This window comes from Zingiber officinale, chromosome 6B (assembly GCF_018446385.1).
Source record: "Zingiber officinale cultivar Zhangliang chromosome 6B, Zo_v1.1, whole genome shotgun sequence".
NCBI lineage: Eukaryota > Viridiplantae > Streptophyta > Magnoliopsida > Zingiberales > Zingiberaceae > Zingiber > Zingiber officinale.
The window spans coordinates 11,660,754-11,682,193 of NC_055996.1; the positions used below are offsets into that span (position 1 = coordinate 11,660,754).

At 34.2% G+C, this 21,440-nt stretch overlaps 2 protein-coding genes and 1 pseudogene across 3 annotated transcripts; 1 reads left to right on the forward strand and 2 right to left on the reverse strand.

Moving 5' to 3' along the window:
* Positions 1 to 8,545: 8,545 nt before the first annotated feature.
* Positions 8,546 to 11,655, reverse strand: LOC121991986 (autophagy-related protein 8C-like). Of its 2 annotated transcripts, none has more exons than XM_042546079.1 (6): positions 11,507 to 11,655; positions 11,310 to 11,359; positions 10,047 to 10,102; positions 9,924 to 9,976; positions 8,909 to 9,027; positions 8,546 to 8,825 (listed from the first exon to the last, which is right to left on the reverse strand). In XM_042546079.1, exons 2-6 carry the CDS (start codon positions 11,344 to 11,346, stop codon positions 8,731 to 8,733), a joined length of 360 nt encoding a protein of 119 aa, XP_042402013.1. In that variant the 5' UTR covers positions 11,347 to 11,359; positions 11,507 to 11,655; the 3' UTR covers positions 8,546 to 8,730. The 2 variants fall into 2 exon arrangements, with proteins under 2 accessions (XP_042402013.1, XP_042402014.1); XM_042546080.1 differs by having other exon boundaries at positions 11,310 to 11,369; positions 11,507 to 11,649.
* A 361-nt stretch (positions 11,656 to 12,016) lies between these two features.
* Positions 12,017 to 16,896, forward strand: LOC121991987 (annotated as a pseudogene).
* Positions 16,897 to 17,041: 145 nt separating this feature from the next.
* Positions 17,042 to 19,414, reverse strand: LOC121991988 (protein MET1, chloroplastic-like). The gene is made up of 7 exons (XM_042546081.1): positions 18,924 to 19,414; positions 18,729 to 18,835; positions 18,400 to 18,494; positions 17,953 to 18,029; positions 17,666 to 17,786; positions 17,531 to 17,590; positions 17,042 to 17,377 (listed from the first exon to the last, which is right to left on the reverse strand). Exons 1-7 carry the CDS (start codon positions 19,295 to 19,297, stop codon positions 17,237 to 17,239), a joined length of 975 nt encoding a protein of 324 aa, XP_042402015.1. The 5' UTR covers positions 19,298 to 19,414; the 3' UTR covers positions 17,042 to 17,236.
* Positions 19,415 to 21,440: the final 2,026 nt, after the last annotated feature.

The window sequence follows — 21,440 nt, forward strand, 5'->3', positions numbered from 1 at the left end:
CCTAAATCCTAAATCATATATTCTGCTTAAGGAGCTCTAGTTGCATGACATGTAATGATTGAAGCAATATCTGTAACCATATCATATGTGAACCTTGCTTTTAAGGTTTTTGTGCTTGAAATGTCTGGATCAATATGCGTATTTATTTGGAAGGGATTTTATTTAGGACTTAAATGTCGTCTACTTTGAGGCCTTGAATAGGTAAAACCATAAACCTATTGTGGACAAAAAAAAAAGGTTTTGAGAAATTGGGTGTACAGATGATTTTGTTAGCGATTTGGTTCCATATATGATCAATGGTTTGTCAGTTTTGCAATGCTTCTTTATGCAACTAAATATTCTACACAGAATCCATTTTAGTAATTTGAGCTAGATGTCAATATTAATCATATCTAGCTAAAAGTTACGCGTCATTCACTATCTCTAATCCATGATCCTCTAGAGTCCTATTATACAATTAAATGACTCAACTTTATATGTTATTCCAAGTGGAATGACTGAAGGAGATGAAAGTCCTATTATATCTACACTCTTACTGAACAATTTTTTTTTTTTTTTTTTTTTTTTTTTGTAGGATTTTCATGCTCACTTGAAAAAAAAAGTTGGGATGTGACGATATCGATTTTGTTGATTGACTATAGATCTCACTGTGTTCTATAAAAATAAGTAACGTCAGTGTCGAGTCGGAGAAGGGGTCTTCGACGTTGACCCTCCGACGCTCAAGTCAGTCATCGGAATGTGAAAAAAGGTGGAGCAACTATAGAACTATGCGCAAACAGTAGATAACACGTACCTCCGTCGGTGATGGACCCCCCTTTATATAGAGCTCTAGTGGGTGACGCGTGCGCTTCTCGAGGCATAGACATGCTCTCCAATGTGCCCCACGAAAGGGATTATCAGAAAAGTACCTCTGACATCATATCTTAACAAGGCATGCATATCCCTGACAAGACAGTAGAAGTTTTTGTCATACGATCCACCTGTCGACCATGCCTCGTGTCAACAGCATTACCTCCCAAAAGGATGTCGAGAGATACTACAGTGGTCTCATTGCTTGGCTGAGCGGGTAGCCGCTCGGCTGGGATTCCGCTCCGTCCATGGTCAAGTCCCGCTGCTTGGTCGAGCGGGGTAGTCGCTTGGCCGGGACCCCTCCACTCTGTCGATCTCAGAGGTTCTTCTATGCGATGGCTTTGTAGTACCTTCCTTCCCTCGTTCGGACAAGTTATTCGGGCTCCCTCGACGTCCTGTTGTCCCGTATTGAGCGTCGGTTGTCTTACGCATCATCCCGAATTAAATTGGAGGTCTACTCGGATTTGTCTACCGTCGATCGGGGCTTGACTGCCCGATTGGTCATTGTCATTGTCTTCTGTTCGGTCTTTTGGCACTCGGATGTTGACAATCTTGACTTTGACCTTCACCTTGACAATTGACCCGTGTCAAATATGTCTCCCTCCATCACCGCATATCACTTGTATTTTGCATCTCTCTTCATATCTTGTGTAGGATTTTTCATGTTCACTTGAAAAGAATTGTCATCTTGTGTTCCTTCTCTATTCTTACCTTCACTATGCTTATTCTTTGAGTTCATTTTTGAATCTTTAGTTTTATAGAAACATGAAAAGTTTGAGCATCCATTGTAGATACCGTGCGACCAAAAATGCCACGGAATCAGTGGAAGAAAATAGGATTAAATTGAGGGGAGCGAATTATATTTAAAAGATTGATAAATATTTTTTAAAAAAAATAATAATTCTGAAATAAAGTTTGATAAATTCTTATAGAGATTTAAAGGGGAGTAGGTTGGTATTTCTTTTGGTGTTTATCCAGATAACATGAATATAATCAAACACAGTTTTAGCAAAAACTGGAAATCACAGTTGTAATGCTTTTGTAAGATTTAACTTTGAACACAGTTTTTAAACGGATCGAGATTGAACTTGACTCGAACTCACTCAAAAGATAAATATGCATATATATACATGTCCTTTTGTTTATTAATTAAACCAAGGGCCAATGGACTCGATAGCGGGCCCACAAGTCTAAAAATGGGCTGGATACGCACGTGCGCGCGCTTTTTGTTTTTGTGTTTTTATTTTTTTGGCGGCGGATATATATCAAGGAGAGGACTGGAGAGTCCGATCATTCCGCCACCAAACGCCAAAGTATCACTATCCGTTATCCTTCCTTCGCCGACGCCGCCGAAGCCTCCATTCAAGTTTTCCATGGCGATCTCCTCGTCGAAGACCCTAGATCACTGGCGGGAGGTATTTCGGGCGGCCGGCGAATCGGACGTCTTCCACGTCATCCGACAAGCCATCCACTTCGCTGCCTCCAATCACCCGGACGAGTTCAGGATCCGGAAGGATAAAATTGTACAAATGCTCTTCACCGCAATTCCCCACGTCGAGAAGGCCGACGAGGACGATCGCAACGATGTCAAAGCAATGAAGGAGAAGGAAGATGATAGCCTTGACAACGCGGTTGAGGAGGACGAGGAGGTGGAGGAGGAGTCTGGCCGTGGCAACCCCGTCAAGAGTGTTGAAGGTTTATTGGCTGAACGGACGACGACTCCCTCAGAAACCTGGAAGATAGTGTCGGTCTCGGAAAACGGCAATATCCGCCTTAGAAGAGTAGTCCATGACCATGATCAAACTAAGCCATCGAATCCACAGACAACAGAGCATCAACCTACAGATAAACCTCTTAATCTGGAAGGGTTGCATCATCCTGAGCCTCGCAGTGACGATCAGGAAGGGTCGCTTCGATCTAATCTGTTAGCGGCAACAAAGCGCAAGCTCAGCGAAGGCTTCTACCACCCATTTGAGCCGAGACCGAAGAAGTTCTGCAGAAGGCCTCTCCAGTTCAGGATCTCCGGAGCTCGGTTGCTGCGATAAATTTATGAATTCAAACACAAACCATCCACCACTCGCAGCAAATTAATTAGGGTTTAGGGTAAACCCTAAACCCTAGATTCTGCTTCAGGAGCTATAGCTCTGCTTCCAACATTATTGATTTCTTTTCTTTTTCTTTTCGTTAGAATAGAACATCGCGCACTGTGTTTATCTTTGTAAACAACGTAGGATCATACGATCCTACGATCTAAAAGCGCCAAATCACTCTGGGATAATATAAAATCATTTTTATGATCCTACCTTAAAAACAATTCTATATATTTTTATTAAGGGCTCTGCATTGTTGACTTTTAAATAGTATTATCTTGTGAGCCAATATAAAATTTTTGTGTTGAATGTAACTATTATTATTATTGTGTCCAAAGAAATTTATAACTTTTTTATTTTATAATAAAACTATTGATTATTTATAAGTAAATGATATTTCTAGTCGTACTCGTATCTAATTACGGCAAAAATTCTATAATCATCCAGAGAAAAGAGAAATTACGATTAAAAAGAATTAAGATATATAATCCTATACCATTCCGCTGATTTGCCTTTTTTTTCTTTTAATATATTTATGTGGGAGGTCTTTTGGACTGCCGATGAATCCCTGTGTCGTGTCGAGAAGACTTTTAAATTATTTTATAATTTAATAATTTATCAATAACTTTAAAATTATGGTTAAGTTGGATAAAATTTGTTATATTTTTTTGTTTATCGATGGGCTATCAAATCCATAAACTATATGATTCATGTAATATGTTTTTAGTTTGTTATACGGTCGAAATTATCTCAATATCTTAGTTATTGGATTTGTATATTTCGGAGAAGGATTGATAACTCTACCAAAAAAATTAAATGGATATTATAATCTATTTTGATTCTCAATGTTATCTTAATTTTTTTTGTTGGTCTTACCCTAGTGCAATAGAAATATACTTCTAATAAAGAAATCATTGGCTCACGATATCATAATCCAAAGTTAAATCCTGCTAATATCTATAATTATTTTATCTAATATTATGATAGATTCCTTAAGTTAACGGTATTAGCTTATGTGTGCTTAGAGCTGGTTTGATACAATATATCGATATAAAAACTTAGATATATCAAAAACCTCAAAATGTATATTGTATCAAAAACTTAGATATATGTGAAACCTAATAACATATACCGTACAAAAAACTTAAATATATAGATTTTATATCGATACCGTATCAAAATTTTGGTATACCAAAATTTTAGTATATCAATTTTTTAGGTATAAATTCAATATGATTTATACTCAAATTCTGATATCAATACGATCTACTAAATATCAAATTATTAAATTACATATCGATACCATATCAAAACTTTTTGGTTATAGTATATACCATGCCAAAATTTTTAATATACTAGATCTTCGATAAATTTTTAGTATTTCTTTAGAATTTATTTGTAGATTGTTTGAGCTTTCATCATACATACGATAATTATAAATAAATATTAACTAACTATTGTCGCATTAAATGAAATTGTTTAGAACAAACAAATTAAAAACATATAAGTATATATACATCTTCTAAAAGAAACAAGTATATATAAATTAAGTTAGAAATAGGTTGAGCAACAACATTCACAGACTCAGGTTTATGTTTTGTGGATGTTCTCTGTGTTTTGATGATGCATAGGGGTGTAATCGAGCCGAGCCGAGCCAAACTCTTCAATGTTTGAGCTTGGCTCGTTTATAATCGAACCGAGCTCGAGCTTTATTTAACAAATATATTCATGGCTCACGAGTTTATTCGAGTTTTTATCGAGCCTAAACGAGCTTAATAAATATAAATCATAAATTTAAATATTCATTAAAAATTAAATTATATATTTAGAGAAAATTATAATATTATTATTAAAATTTATAATTTTATTCTAATAAATAAATTTAATATATTTGTTTATATTTTAAATAAGTAGAGTGTAAAATTTATAAATTTAATATCAAAATTATTATTATTATTATTTAAAAGTTGCTTAATGAGAGCTAACGAGCCGAATATTACGAAGCTTGAGCTTAGTTTGTTTATCTTAACGAACCTCATAAAACGAGCTCAAACGAGCTTTTATCGAATCGAGCTTCGAATAGCTCACGAGCGGCTTGATTCATTTACATCCCTATTTGATGCAACAATCAAAGGAGGTTTGCAGATGATGCTCAATGTCGGAAGGAACCCTTCCTATTCCTGATCGCTTGGTTGAGGTAAAATCACAGGAGGCTCTGTAGGGTGATGATGCTCTGTGAATGTTGAATGGACCTTCTTGTTCATGATTGCTAGGTTTAGGTGCAATCACTGGAGGCTCTACAGGTTGATACTATGTGGATGTTCTTTGTGGCTCCCATGGTTTCGTTTGGTCATAGAGTAGTTTTCTAAGAAGAATCTTGCTTTTTTTTAAAAACTGACACATTCTTGATTTCTTGCCTCATTCGTATGAACAGCCACAACAACAATAACAACACGCTCTGATTTTTGTTCTACAGAGGAGTCAGTGACTTTTAAAATAAATATTGTCTATTTCATATCTATTAGACATTAAAAACTAAAGATTATGATATATTTAAATAGCAGAAATGGACGCCCGCTTAGATTTGGAAAATTTTTAACTCCATTTCCTCCATCAATATATTTCAATATATCCGAGCCATATTTTTAGAAAATTTAATTCAAGAATAATTTTCCTCCCATCATATTTCTAAACCTCTTTTCTCAGCTGTGACATTGAACTCCGTACTTATTATGCCTCTTTCTATTATTATAAATGCAACGTCAGTACGAATAAGACTTGAAATAAGCATTGAAATAAGCAATTGATGGTATTGTTGGATTCCATGAAACATCTAAAACTTACAAGACCTAAAATGAGTCAAATCGGACTTGTTTAGATCCATCAACGAGTTTCGATTAAAATTTATTGATCGACCTAGATAAGTCCGATTGGACCTATTTTAGATCTTATGGATTTTTAAGGCGATAAGGAGTCCAACCGCCAACGATGCCCTCCATTATTTATTTCGATTTCTTCAGAGATGTTACAATATTATGCTAACTTTCAATTAGAATGTAATCTTAGACTTCAAGAAATCATGCCCACATTGGGCCTGATCCTCCAAGCATTCAGATCAAACACAACGTGGGTTTGATCCTTTGGACTTGGTCTAATTCAGATCAAACTCAATGTGAACCTAATTTTTCGAAGACAGGATCACATTCTACCATTGGACTCATAGTCTCATAAATTCATATGATCTAAAATGAGTCCAATCAAACCTATCTAAGTCCATTAGTAGGTTTTGACTTGTCTAGGTTCATTAGTGGATTTCGGTCAAAATCTACTGATCAATTAAGACATGTCTAATTGAATCCATTTCAGATCTCGTGAGTTTCTAAGAGTGCAAGGAATCCAACAATATCCTTCATTGTGTATTTCAGACCCCGTTCATGATGACATTGTGTAACAGTTGAAAGAGCTATGAGACCATCTCCAACTGGTACCTAGGGATGACAATTTTCCCCGCGGGTTTGGGACCCCACGGGGAAAACTCGAAATAGGGATGGGGATCCTCAATTTTTCGGGAATGGGGCGGGTTCGGGGCGTGTATGAGAATACTATCCCCATCCTCGAACCCGCCCGAATATTATTATTATTATTATTATTATTATTATTATTATTAATAAATAATAATAATGTGATTTTTTTTAAAAAATATTAATAATAATGTTAATATTAATATTAAAAATTTTGAAAATATTATTAATAATGATATTAATATTAATATTATTATTAATAATAATTATTAAATAATAATAATAATAATATAAATTAAATTTGGGAATGAGACGGGGATGGGGCGCGGATGGGGATTTGATCCCCGTGGGTTCGGGTTCGGGGAATCCCCAAACCCGAAAAAATGAGAACGGAACGAGGATGAGAATGACAAACCCGCCCCCGCCCCACCCCATTGTCATCCCTACCGGTGCCCTTTTACACCATTTTGATATAAAAGGGACACCAAATCTCCTCCAATGGAGACCCCAAAACTTGCACCAAAATGGTGCAAGTACGGATTTTTTAAATATAATATATTATAATATTAAATTTATATTTAAAATATTCTTAAATATTATAAATTAATATTATTTAATTTAATTGAATTTATTATGTAAATTTTATATATTATAAATTTATAGTAGTTATTAACTTAAATAATTAATATTTAAAATATTTGTTATATTACTAAGATTATAAATATATTAAAATTTATAATATTGGTAATTTCATAACAAACACACAATTAAACATTTAAATTTTCAAAATACATAACATATAGTCCATCATACCATTTAAAGATGTCACAAACATAAAATATTTAATATTAAAATAAATAAATTGTATGTAATATCCAACAATATATAAAGATTAATACTTAGTTATACGAATAAAATAAAATAAAGTATTTTAAAATGTATATTTTCATCGACTGCGTAACTTTGAATACAATGTATAATATTTATTTTCTTTATGTGAAAATAAGTGAAGGGATAATTTTCTTTTCTTACTCGAAGATAAATTGTATATTTTCATCGACTGCGTAACTTTGAATACAATGTATAATATTTATTTTCTTTATGTGAAAATAAGTGAAGGGATAATTTTCTTTTCTTACTCGAAGATAAATTTTCTTCATTTTTTTCTAGATCTTTTACTTTCTCATGCATGCACGCGAGCCTCACATCTCAATTAATCCTCTTTTGAATGGCGCATATCGTGGAAAAATAAATAAATTCTATTCACATGCCACCATGAATCATTTAATTACTTCGAAAGAAAATTCCACGAAAATAATTTGGATAAATAAGCTTCATGGGTTATTTTCGATTTCTAATAATTATCAAGAATTTGCTGACTTGATTGTTAAAGAGATAACATCGACAATGTCAACCCTTAACTCACAAGCTTTTCTTTCCTTACACAAAGGCAAATTATTCAATTAAATTAATTAATAATTAAAAAATTGACCCAAAACACACACACATATATATATATATATATATATATATATATATATATATATATATATATATATATATATAAGGGATTAAAGGTTTTTTCCCCCAATTTATATATATATATATATATATATATATATATATATATAAGGGATTAAAGGTTTTTTCCCCCAATTTTCAAATGTTACGATGGACTCAAAAATATTCATTTATCGACACCACCACCCCAACTTCACCAGTTGTACCCTAAATAAATTAAACCAAATTATTTGAAAAATACACCCTATATTTAACCACCATGGTATCTAATTCGCACATAGCAGCTACGTGGTTTGGCAGTAATGTTAAAATGATTATACTTCACAAAAAACCAACACTTTCTCATAGAAAATTCAAGCACCACTTTAACTTTGTATTAGGCATAACTCAAACTACTCTTATGGAAAACTATATCGATGTAGATTGTAGAATGTAGATAAAGAGTATTAGAGAGAGCCATTTAGTTCATTCCTTCCCTTTGAAAATTTTGATTCCCTTCATTAGGAAGTTTAGATTTTTTTCTTTTTTTACATGATAATTTTCCAACAAATAAGCAACATAGAATGAATAGGAATATAGGATGACTTTGAATATGTCCAATATGCAGGAGGATATTAAACAGTCTTCAGAAACGTGAGATTATACTGAACAAATCCATGCAAATGGAAAACAAAAGGTCATATTTGAGCTCAGGGATGCAGAGAATGTACATCGAATCAGGTTTTATTCACAGAAGATATTTGGGATTGTTAGTCGGAACCGAAAGTGTTCTCCCCGCTGTAGGTCATATACAGGAAGCCATCCTCGTCCTTGTGTTCCTCATAAATCGCAGACATCATGGCAGCTAAAATAGAAAAATATCACCACTTTGTGATGAGAAAATGTTTTCGAGCTTAAAAATGTGTAACTTCATTGATAGTATCTCACCGGTGGGTGGTAGTGCATTCTTAACGAAGATGAAGATGGCCTTCTCGGCGCTCAGCTTAATTCTCTTGCGAACCACATAAACAAATTGTCCCACGGTGAGATCAGCAGGAACCAAGTACCTGCATCAAATTATACACCAGATTGAAAATCTAGGAAAAACATTCATCGGTTGAAATGGAAAATGGACTGGATGAACAAATCTGGACAAATTGATGTTAAGTATCAAACTAACTCAATTTCAACATCAACAACTTGAAGGGGAAAAAAAACTTGCTAGGGATGTCTGCATTGTGAATAAAGGGTGAGAAGTTACTGCCCCTACTGCTTACTGGATACCATCAGAACTCATATGTATGATCTCAATCGATTTTCTCTCATTTGCTCATCGAATGCAACTATTGTAACTATTTACCAAATAATAACATTGGTTTGGTTTACTCTTTCCAATAATCTCAAATATTCAATTTAAACTTCTCAGATTTGCTATACTATTATTTGTACCATTGGTACCTGACTGCCAAACCCAGTATATATTATGCTCATAAAATTCCTGTCGCCTATTCTCCGGATCTAGCAAACCAGACTCCATTATTCCAACAGTCCAACCAAACATGTACCAAGCTTAATAACTAGGCATATATCTTAATTGGCATTGCTGAGCTCGAAACTAATATTCCTATATCATCTTGAATTTGTTTTGTTGAAGAATCATCCAACAGTTTATTCAGTTTTAGTATGGGTTGTTCTTTGTAACCCAATGATTAAAATAAGAAAAGAAATACAGCATAAAAGAATAGCCTGATTTTTGTTGGATTTTATCATTGAGGTACTAATGATGACCGAATTTGGGGTTGATATAATAATTTCTTTGATCAGATATACAAAGAAAAAATATACAAATTCCTATAAGTTGTTTAAAATTAGCAATCAACTTATTATGAACACCTACAAATCAACAGAGAACCAAATGCTTCAACAAATGATTTAAAAAAATGCATTTAGGTAAGAGACTAACTTCTTCTTGTCAATGTCCGGAATGTCACTTCTTTCAGCCTTCTCCACGATCACCTACATAAAAAACAAATGAAACAATGTATATAGAGTAATATTTTGTGAATAACCTCATGACATCACTTACTGGAATTCTATCAGGATATTTCTCACTGATACGAACAGCCTCAGCTTGCCTCCTTTCTGCAATGCAGATTTTTTAGTGGCATAAAGATTAAGCAAATTAGAAAGTGGTAGAATCAACTTTAAATCATTACATGAAAATCATACTAGATGTTTGATAAGGGATATACAACTAGAGAGGATTCATAGCTAGCTAAATCCCTAACTAAATATATTTGTCAAGTTTGCCTAGATTGGATGTGAATGGTAGCCGTATAAAAGTTATTTGTTCTTCTCTTCTATAGATTTCAGGATGAATATGTGGCACATAATTATGAACGATGATAATCACACAACATTATCAAGTGACGTTGGTCCTATCAATATAGGACGAGATGAATCTAATCCCTCCATTGAACTCGATGCAAGGTTATAGCATTAGTGATATCCAAATAAATAAAATAATTCTAAGTAAATGGACTAATCATCTGATCTCCCTATACCACTTCCATCTTTTATTTTAATAGATTAACTCTTTTAATTATAGAATCTATTCATCGCTTTTGACAATCTTTATATCGTCTCAATGTATTTTGCTTATTTTTATCATCTGTTGAAGCTACAACTTGATATTCTCAAACACTGGTAATTTTTATTTCTAAATATCTTCACATATTCAACATAGATTCCCATCTCCACTACTTTGTTTTATTTCCAAATAGCCCAACCCTTTGATCAATAAATAATTCTTTTTATTTTAGCCTAGGGGGCACATGATGATGTAATCATGTTATATACACCACTTAAAATGTGAAAATGAGATTGTTTACTGAGAATACTACTGAACACATTATAAGTAGTCATCTTAACGTAGGTCGTTCATAAAACATGTCTCTAGAGTTTAGAAAGAATAGTTTATACATTCTTATTAAGAGGAATATTACAAATCAGCAACGAAACCCTCAACTTCAACGAAATCATAAAAGTCTATTAAGAATCGGTAATGGTTATCGATTAACTAGTGATACAATTTGCTTTCCTGTGATTATTTTGAACAAACAAGGACAAATAATATAGACAAATGGATCCGATTTCCACAGCTCATCTGAGTTCGCATTCATGGAACTCCTCTTCCCCAACATATTTTTTTTTAAAAAAAACAATTTTAATATAACCAACTCGAGCCCTCAAAAACAATTATAACCAGTCAAAAATAATCAAATTCATTCCACAACCCTCATCAAATCAGCGTCTATGTTCCATAAAAAATCAGGGGGGAAACACAAACCGAAAGGATGTTCCAGCCTGAATGAACTCTTCTCCATCAACCCCTGTCTCCTGCAATCGCCTCAAAAAAAAAAAACAAGAGGCCATGTCAATCTCCAAAGGAGAAAAAAAAATCAAAAAAATACGATCGTCCTATCATCATTTGTTCGTCAATTGAAATAAAACCAGACGAGTTGAAAAAATAAAGATCTCACGTACAAAGCACAACGTGAAGGAGGCGGAGGTCTTCGAATCGCTCGACCAAAAGGCTAGGCGAGGGATTTGGGGGAATGGAAGACTCGAGGGTTTCGCGAACCGTTGGCCTTTATTGCTCACGGGCGGCGCAAGAAGCGGTAAAGGGTAGGATTGCGTGAAGCAATTTACCAGCGTAACTTACCTTACCCGTTGTTTATTTGCGGGCCCGCGGCAATGGATCCCTCACGAGTATGGTAAATCAGCGAGTAAAAATACGGAGAGAGAATTCAGTCTTCAACTCCCAAACATACCTGTCTTCCAACTGGGCGATCCGGCAGGACCCGCATTGGCTTGGGACGGTTAATTTATCCAGCAAAGACATGAAAGAGAAGGTAGGTAAATTCTGGGGAACAAGGTTTTGAGTAACCAGTCCTTGTTTCCTGATTCTGGCCAATTAATAATTTTTTCTTAAAATAATTATTAAAAAAAAGAGGAAATTAAAGTGTGGATTTGTGAGTCATTCTCCAGTACTAGAAGGGCTGTTGATGTCAAAGAAGATGAGATCAGAAAATTTGCGGGCATGGAGTGGAAGATGATGATGATAATGATGACGATGATGGCGATGATGCTTATTTTCAGAGAGCATAAAGCGGAAGAGAACAATGTGAGGAGTGATGGAATCCATTGATCGCCCGTCCCCCTCTTGCTGTTGGAGACCACCATTGCCATTTGGATTTCAGCTGCACGGTACAATTCCTGCTCCTCTCCTTTCTGCCCATTTCTTTTTCTTTTTTCATTTGAGAATTGTTTTTGGAAGATAAAAAATCTTCAATTTTGTGTTCGTCTGCATCTTCTCCCTCCTTTATACGAGAAAAACCCTAAACAGCGACGTTTTTTTCTCTGAACAAAACTGCGGAGGTGGGAAGAGGAGGTGGAATCCACGAATTCGCAAGCCGCTACGAAGGCTCGATGGGATTCCCTCTACTCCATCAAATGGCCGTTAATGGAAGCTGATTCCGCCTATAGTGCACTGCAGTAGGCCCAGCAGCCATGGCGGATTCCCCCACCCAGGCTCTGGATGCGGATGCCTCGCCCTTCCCCGACTCCTTTTATACCCCTTCCGCCTCCCTCCCGGAAGCTTGTGCATCATTTCCCTGCCACCAGCCGGATTGGTACTTGCCCTTGCTTCTATTCCCTTTTCTGTTTCAGATTGTGCCTCGCGCATAGTATTATATGATTTGTACCCTAAAACCAGATCTTTGGTCGTGTTTTATGTGCAAAACATGATATCGTACAATAATAAATGGTCATAGACTACTGGAGTAATTGTCATTTAGGTGAACTTTGATCATTGAATGCATGAAACCATGGTCATATAATGCCGTGGCTCCTGCTAACACCCAATGGTATTTTTTCCTAATCCTCATGTGAAGCATGAAACTTTTCATTGTGTTTCATCTGATAACACAATTCTGGTTAGTCTCCTCCAAGCTTTTGACATTTAGCTAGGCTTTTGTGTCAGGAACAGGTGTCATTTCTTTCTTTCTGTTATGCATTCCTGTCAAAAATCAACACATGTGTAACCACTGGCTTGTATTTTACTCTATCTGTGTTTCGTGCTTGGAGTGACTAAGCATCTTTCGTATTCCCTATTCAGACTTGGTTGCAGGCCAGTGTTTTGTTCCGGGAAGGTAGACACTGGGAGTGGAAATTTCCAGCAGGTGTGCTTTGTAAAGGTTCTGGTGAGGACCCAACCATTGACATTAGAGGAAGGAGATGGCTTTATAAATGTTGGGTTGTTGGTTTCATTCATTCATATTCTTTTTGTTATTGAAGTGACAGGTTTTGGGGGAAAATGAACGCATTAGTTGCAACAAGCAGAAATTTCAAACGGGCTGCTAAGCTGCTGGGGTTGGACTCTAAGCTCGAAAAGAGTTTACTAATTCCATTTAGAGAGATCAAGGTAAACTAGCTAAGCACACTTCAAAAGGAATATGTGAATTGGCTCTGCAAAATATGATGCCATGTGTTAAAAGAAAAAAAAAAAAATCTTAGTTGGCTTATCCATCTTAGTCAACCTGAAAAGAAATAAGTTTGCAATGTTAGTTGTTGATTGATAATCACGCACCTGACAATTTATTTGACAACTATTTATTTAACAGTGGGCTGCCATATTATTTTGACATTGTATGTTTTTTCTGCAGGTTGAATGTACAATTCCAAAAGATGATGGTACTCTAGCATCTTTTGTGGGTTTTAGGGTGCAACATGATAATGCCAGAGGTCCTATGAAGGGAGGAATCAGATTCCATCATGAGGTGGGTATGCATATTAATTAGGTTACCTTCTAGTTGGCAGGTCTTCTTGACAAATCATTTTACTTCGCATGGTGTCTGCCTTAGCTACATGTATCTGGAAACAAACATGATCATAGTTTGTTCATGTCTGCCAACAGTTATGCTACTACTATGCACAACATCTGGTATATGCAACAAAAATTTATGATAAGAAACTTCGATTTCCTCAACTTCTTTTTGGTTATAGAAAAGTCAGGCCACCTATTTCTTTTTATCTCATAAGAACTTTGATTGGCCAAAAACAGTGCAGATTTTTTTTCTAATAGAGTTCCTGTCAAATGAGTTAAATCCAAGGTGGTTGATAATTGTACATGAGTTTGAGATCTTTTAAAAGTCTCTAGATTGCATTTTCATTCTTACAGTGCTGATCAGATATCAAAGTAATGTGTTAAAAACCATAGTAAAAGACATTAAATGAGTGAATTCTAAATGTTGGATATGATATGTTTTAGGTTGACCCAGATGAAGTGAATGCCTTGGCACAATTAATGACTTGGAAAACAGCTGTAGCAAACATACCATATGGAGGTGCAAAAGGTGGAATTGGTTGCAGTCCTGGAGAACTTAGTGTCTCTGAGCTCGAGCGACTTACTAGAGTTTTCACACAGAAAATACATGATCTAATTGGCATTCACACTGATGTCCCAGCACCTGATATGGGAACTAACCCACAGGTTAATTGTTTCTACTTTTCCTTATAACTTTTCTGATGTTTGCTGAGCAAATATTGCTTTCGATGTGCTTCACGAGCGATTGATCCAACTACTTTCCTGCAAATACCACAGACAATGGCTTGGATACTGGATGAGTACTCAAAGTTTCATGGCTACTCACCGGCTGTTGTTACTGGAAAACCCATTGTAAGTGCACTCCATCAAAGATCGCTGAATTTTTTATTTTTATTGTTGAAAATGTCTGTCTAGGTTTTCTTTTGTCTGAACCAAACTGATATATGGATTCTGTTATATCAAATTTGAACCAACCTTGATCAAATTTAATAAATTATGTAATTGACTCAGATTAATGATCTGATCTGATTTTGATCACAAATTTCATTCTCTATGGATAGCAGCAATTTATTTCATACATTTCAGCTGCTAAATGATAAATTTTTTTTGAAGGATCTTGGTGGATCGCTTGGTAGAGATGCTGCTACTGGAAGGGGAGTCCTGTTTGCAACAGAAAGCCTCCTTGCTGACTATGGAAAATCCATCAAAGATCAGCGTTTTATAATACAGGTGAAGCTTGTTGCTCATGAGATATAAAATCTGAGCTATTGATCAACTGAAAAATCATTTACAAAACTAAAACAATGCTATTTTTACAGATTGAGAATCTCATAGGATTATAATATATATGGGAGTTAAAGACATTTGCTCCTATACTGCCATAGTAGCAGCTGAGATGGAAGAACATCCATTGAATGAAAAATGGTTACATACAATGAGTAGAGGAATATTTACCATTTTATACTATAAACATCCCTTGTGTTGATTTGAGTTCCCTTGAGATGCTCTATTTTTGCATGCTGTTAAGTATCCCCTAAAAGAACTACATTACGGATTCTATTTCAAATTTTGTATACCCAAACTGTGTGATAATCAAAACTCAGTCTTACCAATTTTCACAATGGGGGCTTTTCGACGGAAACTTACATTAATGATAATAACATGTTTCTTTTAATGTTCAGGGCTTTGGTAATGTTGTTCTTGGGCGGCTCAACTGATTAGTGAAGCTGGTGGTAAGGTGATTGCTGTTAGCGATGTCACAGGAGCCATAAAGAATCCTAAAGGTATTGACATCGAAAAACTACTCCAACACTCGGCAGAGAATCACGGAATCAAAGGTTTTAATGGTGGAGAATCGATTAATCCAAGTTCCTTCCTTACGGAAGACTGCGACGTTCTTATCCCAGCAGCACTTGGAGGTGTTATAAACAGGTTATTTCATTCATGATTCTTGTAGTTGTATCTTTTTGGGAAATAAAAAATAGAATTTCTATAACCTACTTGTAGTCATTTTTCCAAACATGACACATAACTAAATCAAAGAAACAAAGTATATTGTTGCTTGCTAGTTGAGCTTATTATTATACTGAATTATCGGAGACCATTTTTTTCTTCTTCCACTCTAAAGGGAAAATGCTAATGACATAAAGGCCAAATTCATTATTGAAGCAGCAAACCATCCAAGTGATCCTGAGGCTGATGAGGTGATACATAAGTTTTAGGCATGATTGATTCAAGTACTTGATTATCACTAAGCGGACTCTTATAGATTATAATTCCTCCCTACATTTTCAGATCTTATCTAAGAAAGGTGTTGTCATTCTTCCTGACATATATGCAAACTCTGGTGGTGTTACTGTGAGCTATTTTGAGTGGGTTCAGGTTAGTTGTTACTGCTTGCCCCTTATTAATTTCTAGTTTGTGGATAGACTAACTCTAGTTCACCAAGTGCGAGTTGTTTAATTTTTCTAGAGAATGTGAAGTAGATCTTTCTTGAACTCAGTATCAACTTTGTTAAAAGATTATATATGAATAGAGTTATAACTTGGCACATGCAACATATAACAAAATGAACAGCATTAAACTTTGAATCTTGACTTTTTCATTCAACAAATTGAAGATTAATATTTCCTTCACTGGACTCAGAACATCCAAGGATTCATGTGGGATGAAGACAAGGTCAATGCTGAGCTGAAAACATACATGACTAGAAGCTTCAAAGGTATGAAGGAGATGTGCAAGACACACAACTGTGACCTCCGCATGGGGGCTTTTACTCTTGGAGTCAACCGAGTCGCACGGGCAACTGTTCTCCGAGGATGGGAGGCTTAATACTAATACCTTTTCCTGATTACATTGTCACAGCGAGACAATAACTACAGGGAGTTTGAACCTTGTTATCATCAAATCTTCTCATGGTTTGATGCTTGTCTGTGTCTGGATTTGGATGGACATCAAGTGATTTTGATGCCCCTTATTACACTAAAGAATGTGTGTACTAAACTGGTTTTAACAGGTTTGTTTTAATGGAAGACTACTTATGAAGAAATAACTTGATCAAGTGAATCAGTGCACTTGCTACTAATCTTTGAAACATGGTAACACTGTGACTATATCTAAAGATTAGCAATTTGAGGTCAAGGAAGAATCAATTTGAGCAAGAAGAATTATTAGACAATTTGAGGTCAAGGAAGAATCAAACTCCTTTTAAACCAGAGATCTTTCAATTTGGCTGAAGAAGGTATACATTATATAGTATTAAAAAAAGGATCCAGTTATTACAAGGTATTCTTTCTATGCTCAGAATCATGAGAGCCAGAAATAGGCTTTTCCTCAAAAAAAATTTAAGAACAGAATTATACAATTGAAGGACCAGAGACTAAAGATTTCTATTTTTTGTTGAATCCAAAGATAGACTTGATAGCATTTATGGCACTCTCATTGATGAAGGACTCATCAAATTTCTTCAATAGAGGCTCAAATTCTTCTGAAGCTCGTGCCTGAGCAAGGTCAGGATCATTGCGAATAGTCTGTAGTATTTCCAAGATCATGTCAATATTCACACATTATTATGGAATCTATCATTTATCATGTAACTAGCATTTAATCCTTTTCATATTTCTGTTGGGCATACGAATGATCATCAAAATGAACAAGATATGCAAGTACATGAGTCTAATTACCTTGAAATCCTCATATCCTGCTTTCATTGCATCTTCTAAAGCAGAGAGCGCAGCTTGTACCTGCATCCAGACATTTAGTCAGCCATCTCTGATTTTTGTGTGAATTTTGAAGCAAATGAAATTAGTTTCACCTACCTGATTAAGCTTGGAATAACAACATGCTACATTGTAACTTGCCACTGAAATCTCATCTGGTTCAGGTCTTGAGCCTAGCATAGATTCAAACTTTTCCAAAGCATCTTCGTATTTCCCGCTCCTTGAATGAATCAAGAAATTTGCCATTATTTCAATGAGAAACAAAATGACAAATGTTTCTTTCTTGAGCATAGTTGGTCTAGCATTGGTATTCAGTAACTTTTGAACTGACATTTGAATAAAGCTTTAATCACGCATTCATCAACAAAACAATCATCCAATTTTACCTATAAAGCTTTAATCCTTCGCGAAGATCATTTTGCCTTTGTTCTTTCTGTTGTTGCTTGCGCAAGTAGTTTTGCATCTGGGTGAAAAAAAAATGAAAATTATATATGCAACAGAACCTAATTGCTTAGATGATGCAAACAGTACAAGATTGGCAGTATTTGAGGCACTTATGACCTACTTATACACCATTTTTGCCAGTGTTTTCATATTTAATAGCTACTTGTAATCTAGTACAAGCACCCTATAGTTCAAACTTTCAGTAATTTGGGGTGTCAATTGCCAAAATGTAGCAGTTCAACTAGTTTGAGTTTCTTCATCTAAATAGTCAAGATTCAGTTAATGGTGTAACAGTGTCAATGTGCGTATTTGAAAGATAAGTTACAGCAAAGGAAGAGTAGAACAATATGGAGTTACTTAAAGTTTAGGAGTTTAACCATGATACTCACTTGGATTTCCCTCACTCGGTCACTGACGACACCAGAGTTCCTCTCGGCTCGTATAATTTCTCTCTCAGTTAAGTCAGCAGCACCAGGTAACTTTCCTGAGGCATTAAGAGAACAATGCTTGATAGATTCAACAAATAAACACTAGCTACTTACCATGTGTAACATCTATCTTATCTAGTCCTCTTCTGAACATTTTTTTGAATGATATATGTTTATCCTAAAATTACTTCATTTTATGATTTACATATCACAAATAGCAATTGGCAAGTGACTCAAAGAATTAACAAAATCCAAGCTTTCCATGGATAAGAAATGGAAGGGGGACTCACCATATCTCTTTTCCATTTTCATGAGCAAAGGACCAATTCTTTGACGAATGGTATACATTGTTCTACCATACTCAGCAGCTGGCCAAATTTCTGTTCCAAAAACAGCACTGCACCAATTTTTAAGCATCTACTCATGAGTTTTCTCCAAATCGAATAGGTGCTTAGAAGATTAGCGAGGCAAAAATAATCCAAAACCTTGTAGCGATCACTTTATCTCCGACGGTGAACTTGCCCGATCTGTCGGCGTTGCTACCGGGCGCGATCGCGTCGATGTAGGTCCCCCTGTCGCTGCCTTTCATGAACTTGAGCCCGTACGGCTTATCCAGCTCCACCTCGTACTGGTCGCCCTCCTCCGCGGCCTTCGATTTCGGCGGCTGCGACTCCTCCGTTGCGGAAGAAGAGGAGGAAGGTGAAGCCCTAGGGGCACGGATTGAGCGCTTCGAGAGTAAGGGCTTGTGAGAGGTGCGACTGGGGAGACACTGGAGGGCGAATCGCCGGCTGGGATGCGGAGTGGAGAGGGAGGGGGAGGAGCAGAGAAAGGGATTTGCAGCAGGAGCAACGATGGCCATGGTGGGATTCTGCTACGCGCTCCGTGCTGCTCTGCTCTGCTCGATCGATAGAGGAAGAGAGGAAGAGATGAGGAAGGGTTCTGTGGCTCATGTTTGCTGTTCTAGCGTTCAGTTTCTTCTATCAATCCCACTCCTGAAAACGTCGATATGATTTTATTTTGTTATAAAACAGATAATTCATATTCATGCGGTGTTTAATTAATCTGCATATTTATTTTATTACTTATATATAGTTATAAAACAACTGATATTTTAATCGCTATAAAATTAAGATTTTCTGATTACCAATATTCCCATTTTTCTACATTTTTATTTTATATTTTAATAATTTTTTATTACGACATATGTATTTTATCAGTATTATAAGTAAATTCCTCATTATTTATCTTCTCTAGATTTTACAACTATTTATTATATTTTAATTTTGCATTTGGCCTTAGCACTAGAACTATAAAAAAAAAATTAAGTTGACATTTTGGATGTTCAAACGTATTTAATAAGATAATCAAATTAAGAAATTAGTGTTCAGCTTGACATATTGTTTGAATTTTGATTTGGGTTTGGTTTATTTAGATATTATCAATTCAATTTTGACTTGAGCTTATTCAAATTTAACTTGAACTTGATTTATTTATTTAAATGTTATCAAATTTTTAAGTTTATTTAATCGTTTAAAATTATTTGATTGATTATTTTATTTTATTATTTATTTAACATATTAAAAAAAAAATATTAATGAATATGATTTGTGAAGATGATGTTCACAAACATTAACAAACTAAATACATATGTGTTTAAATTTATTTATTTAACTTAACGAACGATTCAAACTTATTTATTTAATTAATCTTATACATATTAAACAAATATAAACCAACTTTTACCAAACTCAACATCAAATTCATTTACAGCTCTACTTAGCACTAATAAATTATCTTCACCAAAAATTACAAGTTAAAATTAATCTTGATTATGATTTTATTAAAAAAGGGACACATATATAATTGCATGAAAATTTTTATAAACTTTTAAATTTTTTAAATAACCTGCATATATATCTTATAATTAAACAATTATAAGATTCTCTCATAAGCATATATTTTGAACTGGAAAAGTTTTAAATGCTTACATATATTGATCGCACTAAGTTTACTTTTCATTATTACCAAATCCATCATTTTCTATATTTAAATATTCGACAAATTAATGAATAATAATTTTAATCGATTAGATTAAAAGAAATTTTAAACATAAAATAAAGCATATTTTATGATAAAAAGTTATTCCTTTTAATCCAGTTTTTCGGATATAAAACTAGAAATTAAATTTTCTTAATCATTTATGCCTTCAAACATATAAAAACAAAAACTTTTTAATTATTTTTTAAAAAATATTAACAATCAATTAAAATTATAAATTACTGAAATAAGAATAATATTTGAGAGTAGAAATATAATATAAATATATATATACAAAAAATTCAAAACGATATAAAAGAAGATCCTATATATTTATCTAATTTTACTTATATCCATACATCAAATATTATTAAGAACAGATTATTTTTATACACAGATATATGCAAAATATATATATATATATATAAATTAATAAAACATTTTCGCATAATTCTTTAAATTATAATTCTCAAATATCAATTTCCATACGCTGAATAAATTTTTAATACTTTATTATTTTTTTTTTATTTGAAAAATAAGCAATTATTACATAATATAAATCTTAAACCACGTGAAGTAATTTACATTTAAATATTTAATAAATAAATTAATTTCAAAACATTTATCTATAATTAAAAAATCTTTATTAATTTTGGCCATTTAAAAAATTAGATATTTGGCATTGCTCAACAAAACCAGAATTAGTTAGAGCCAGGGTGAGACATGTCACCGAGGGCGACGGTCAAGGGCCCTCGATTTTTGAGGCCCCAAATTCGATATATATATATATCTATATATATATATATATATATATATATATATATATATATATAGTTTAATAAAAATTAAAAATTATATTTTATTAACTTGTTTTTAATAAAGGTTAAAAAGATTAAATTATATATATAGTTAGAATCTTTTTAATCAACGTTAAATATATGTTATTAAAATTTTAAAAAATACTT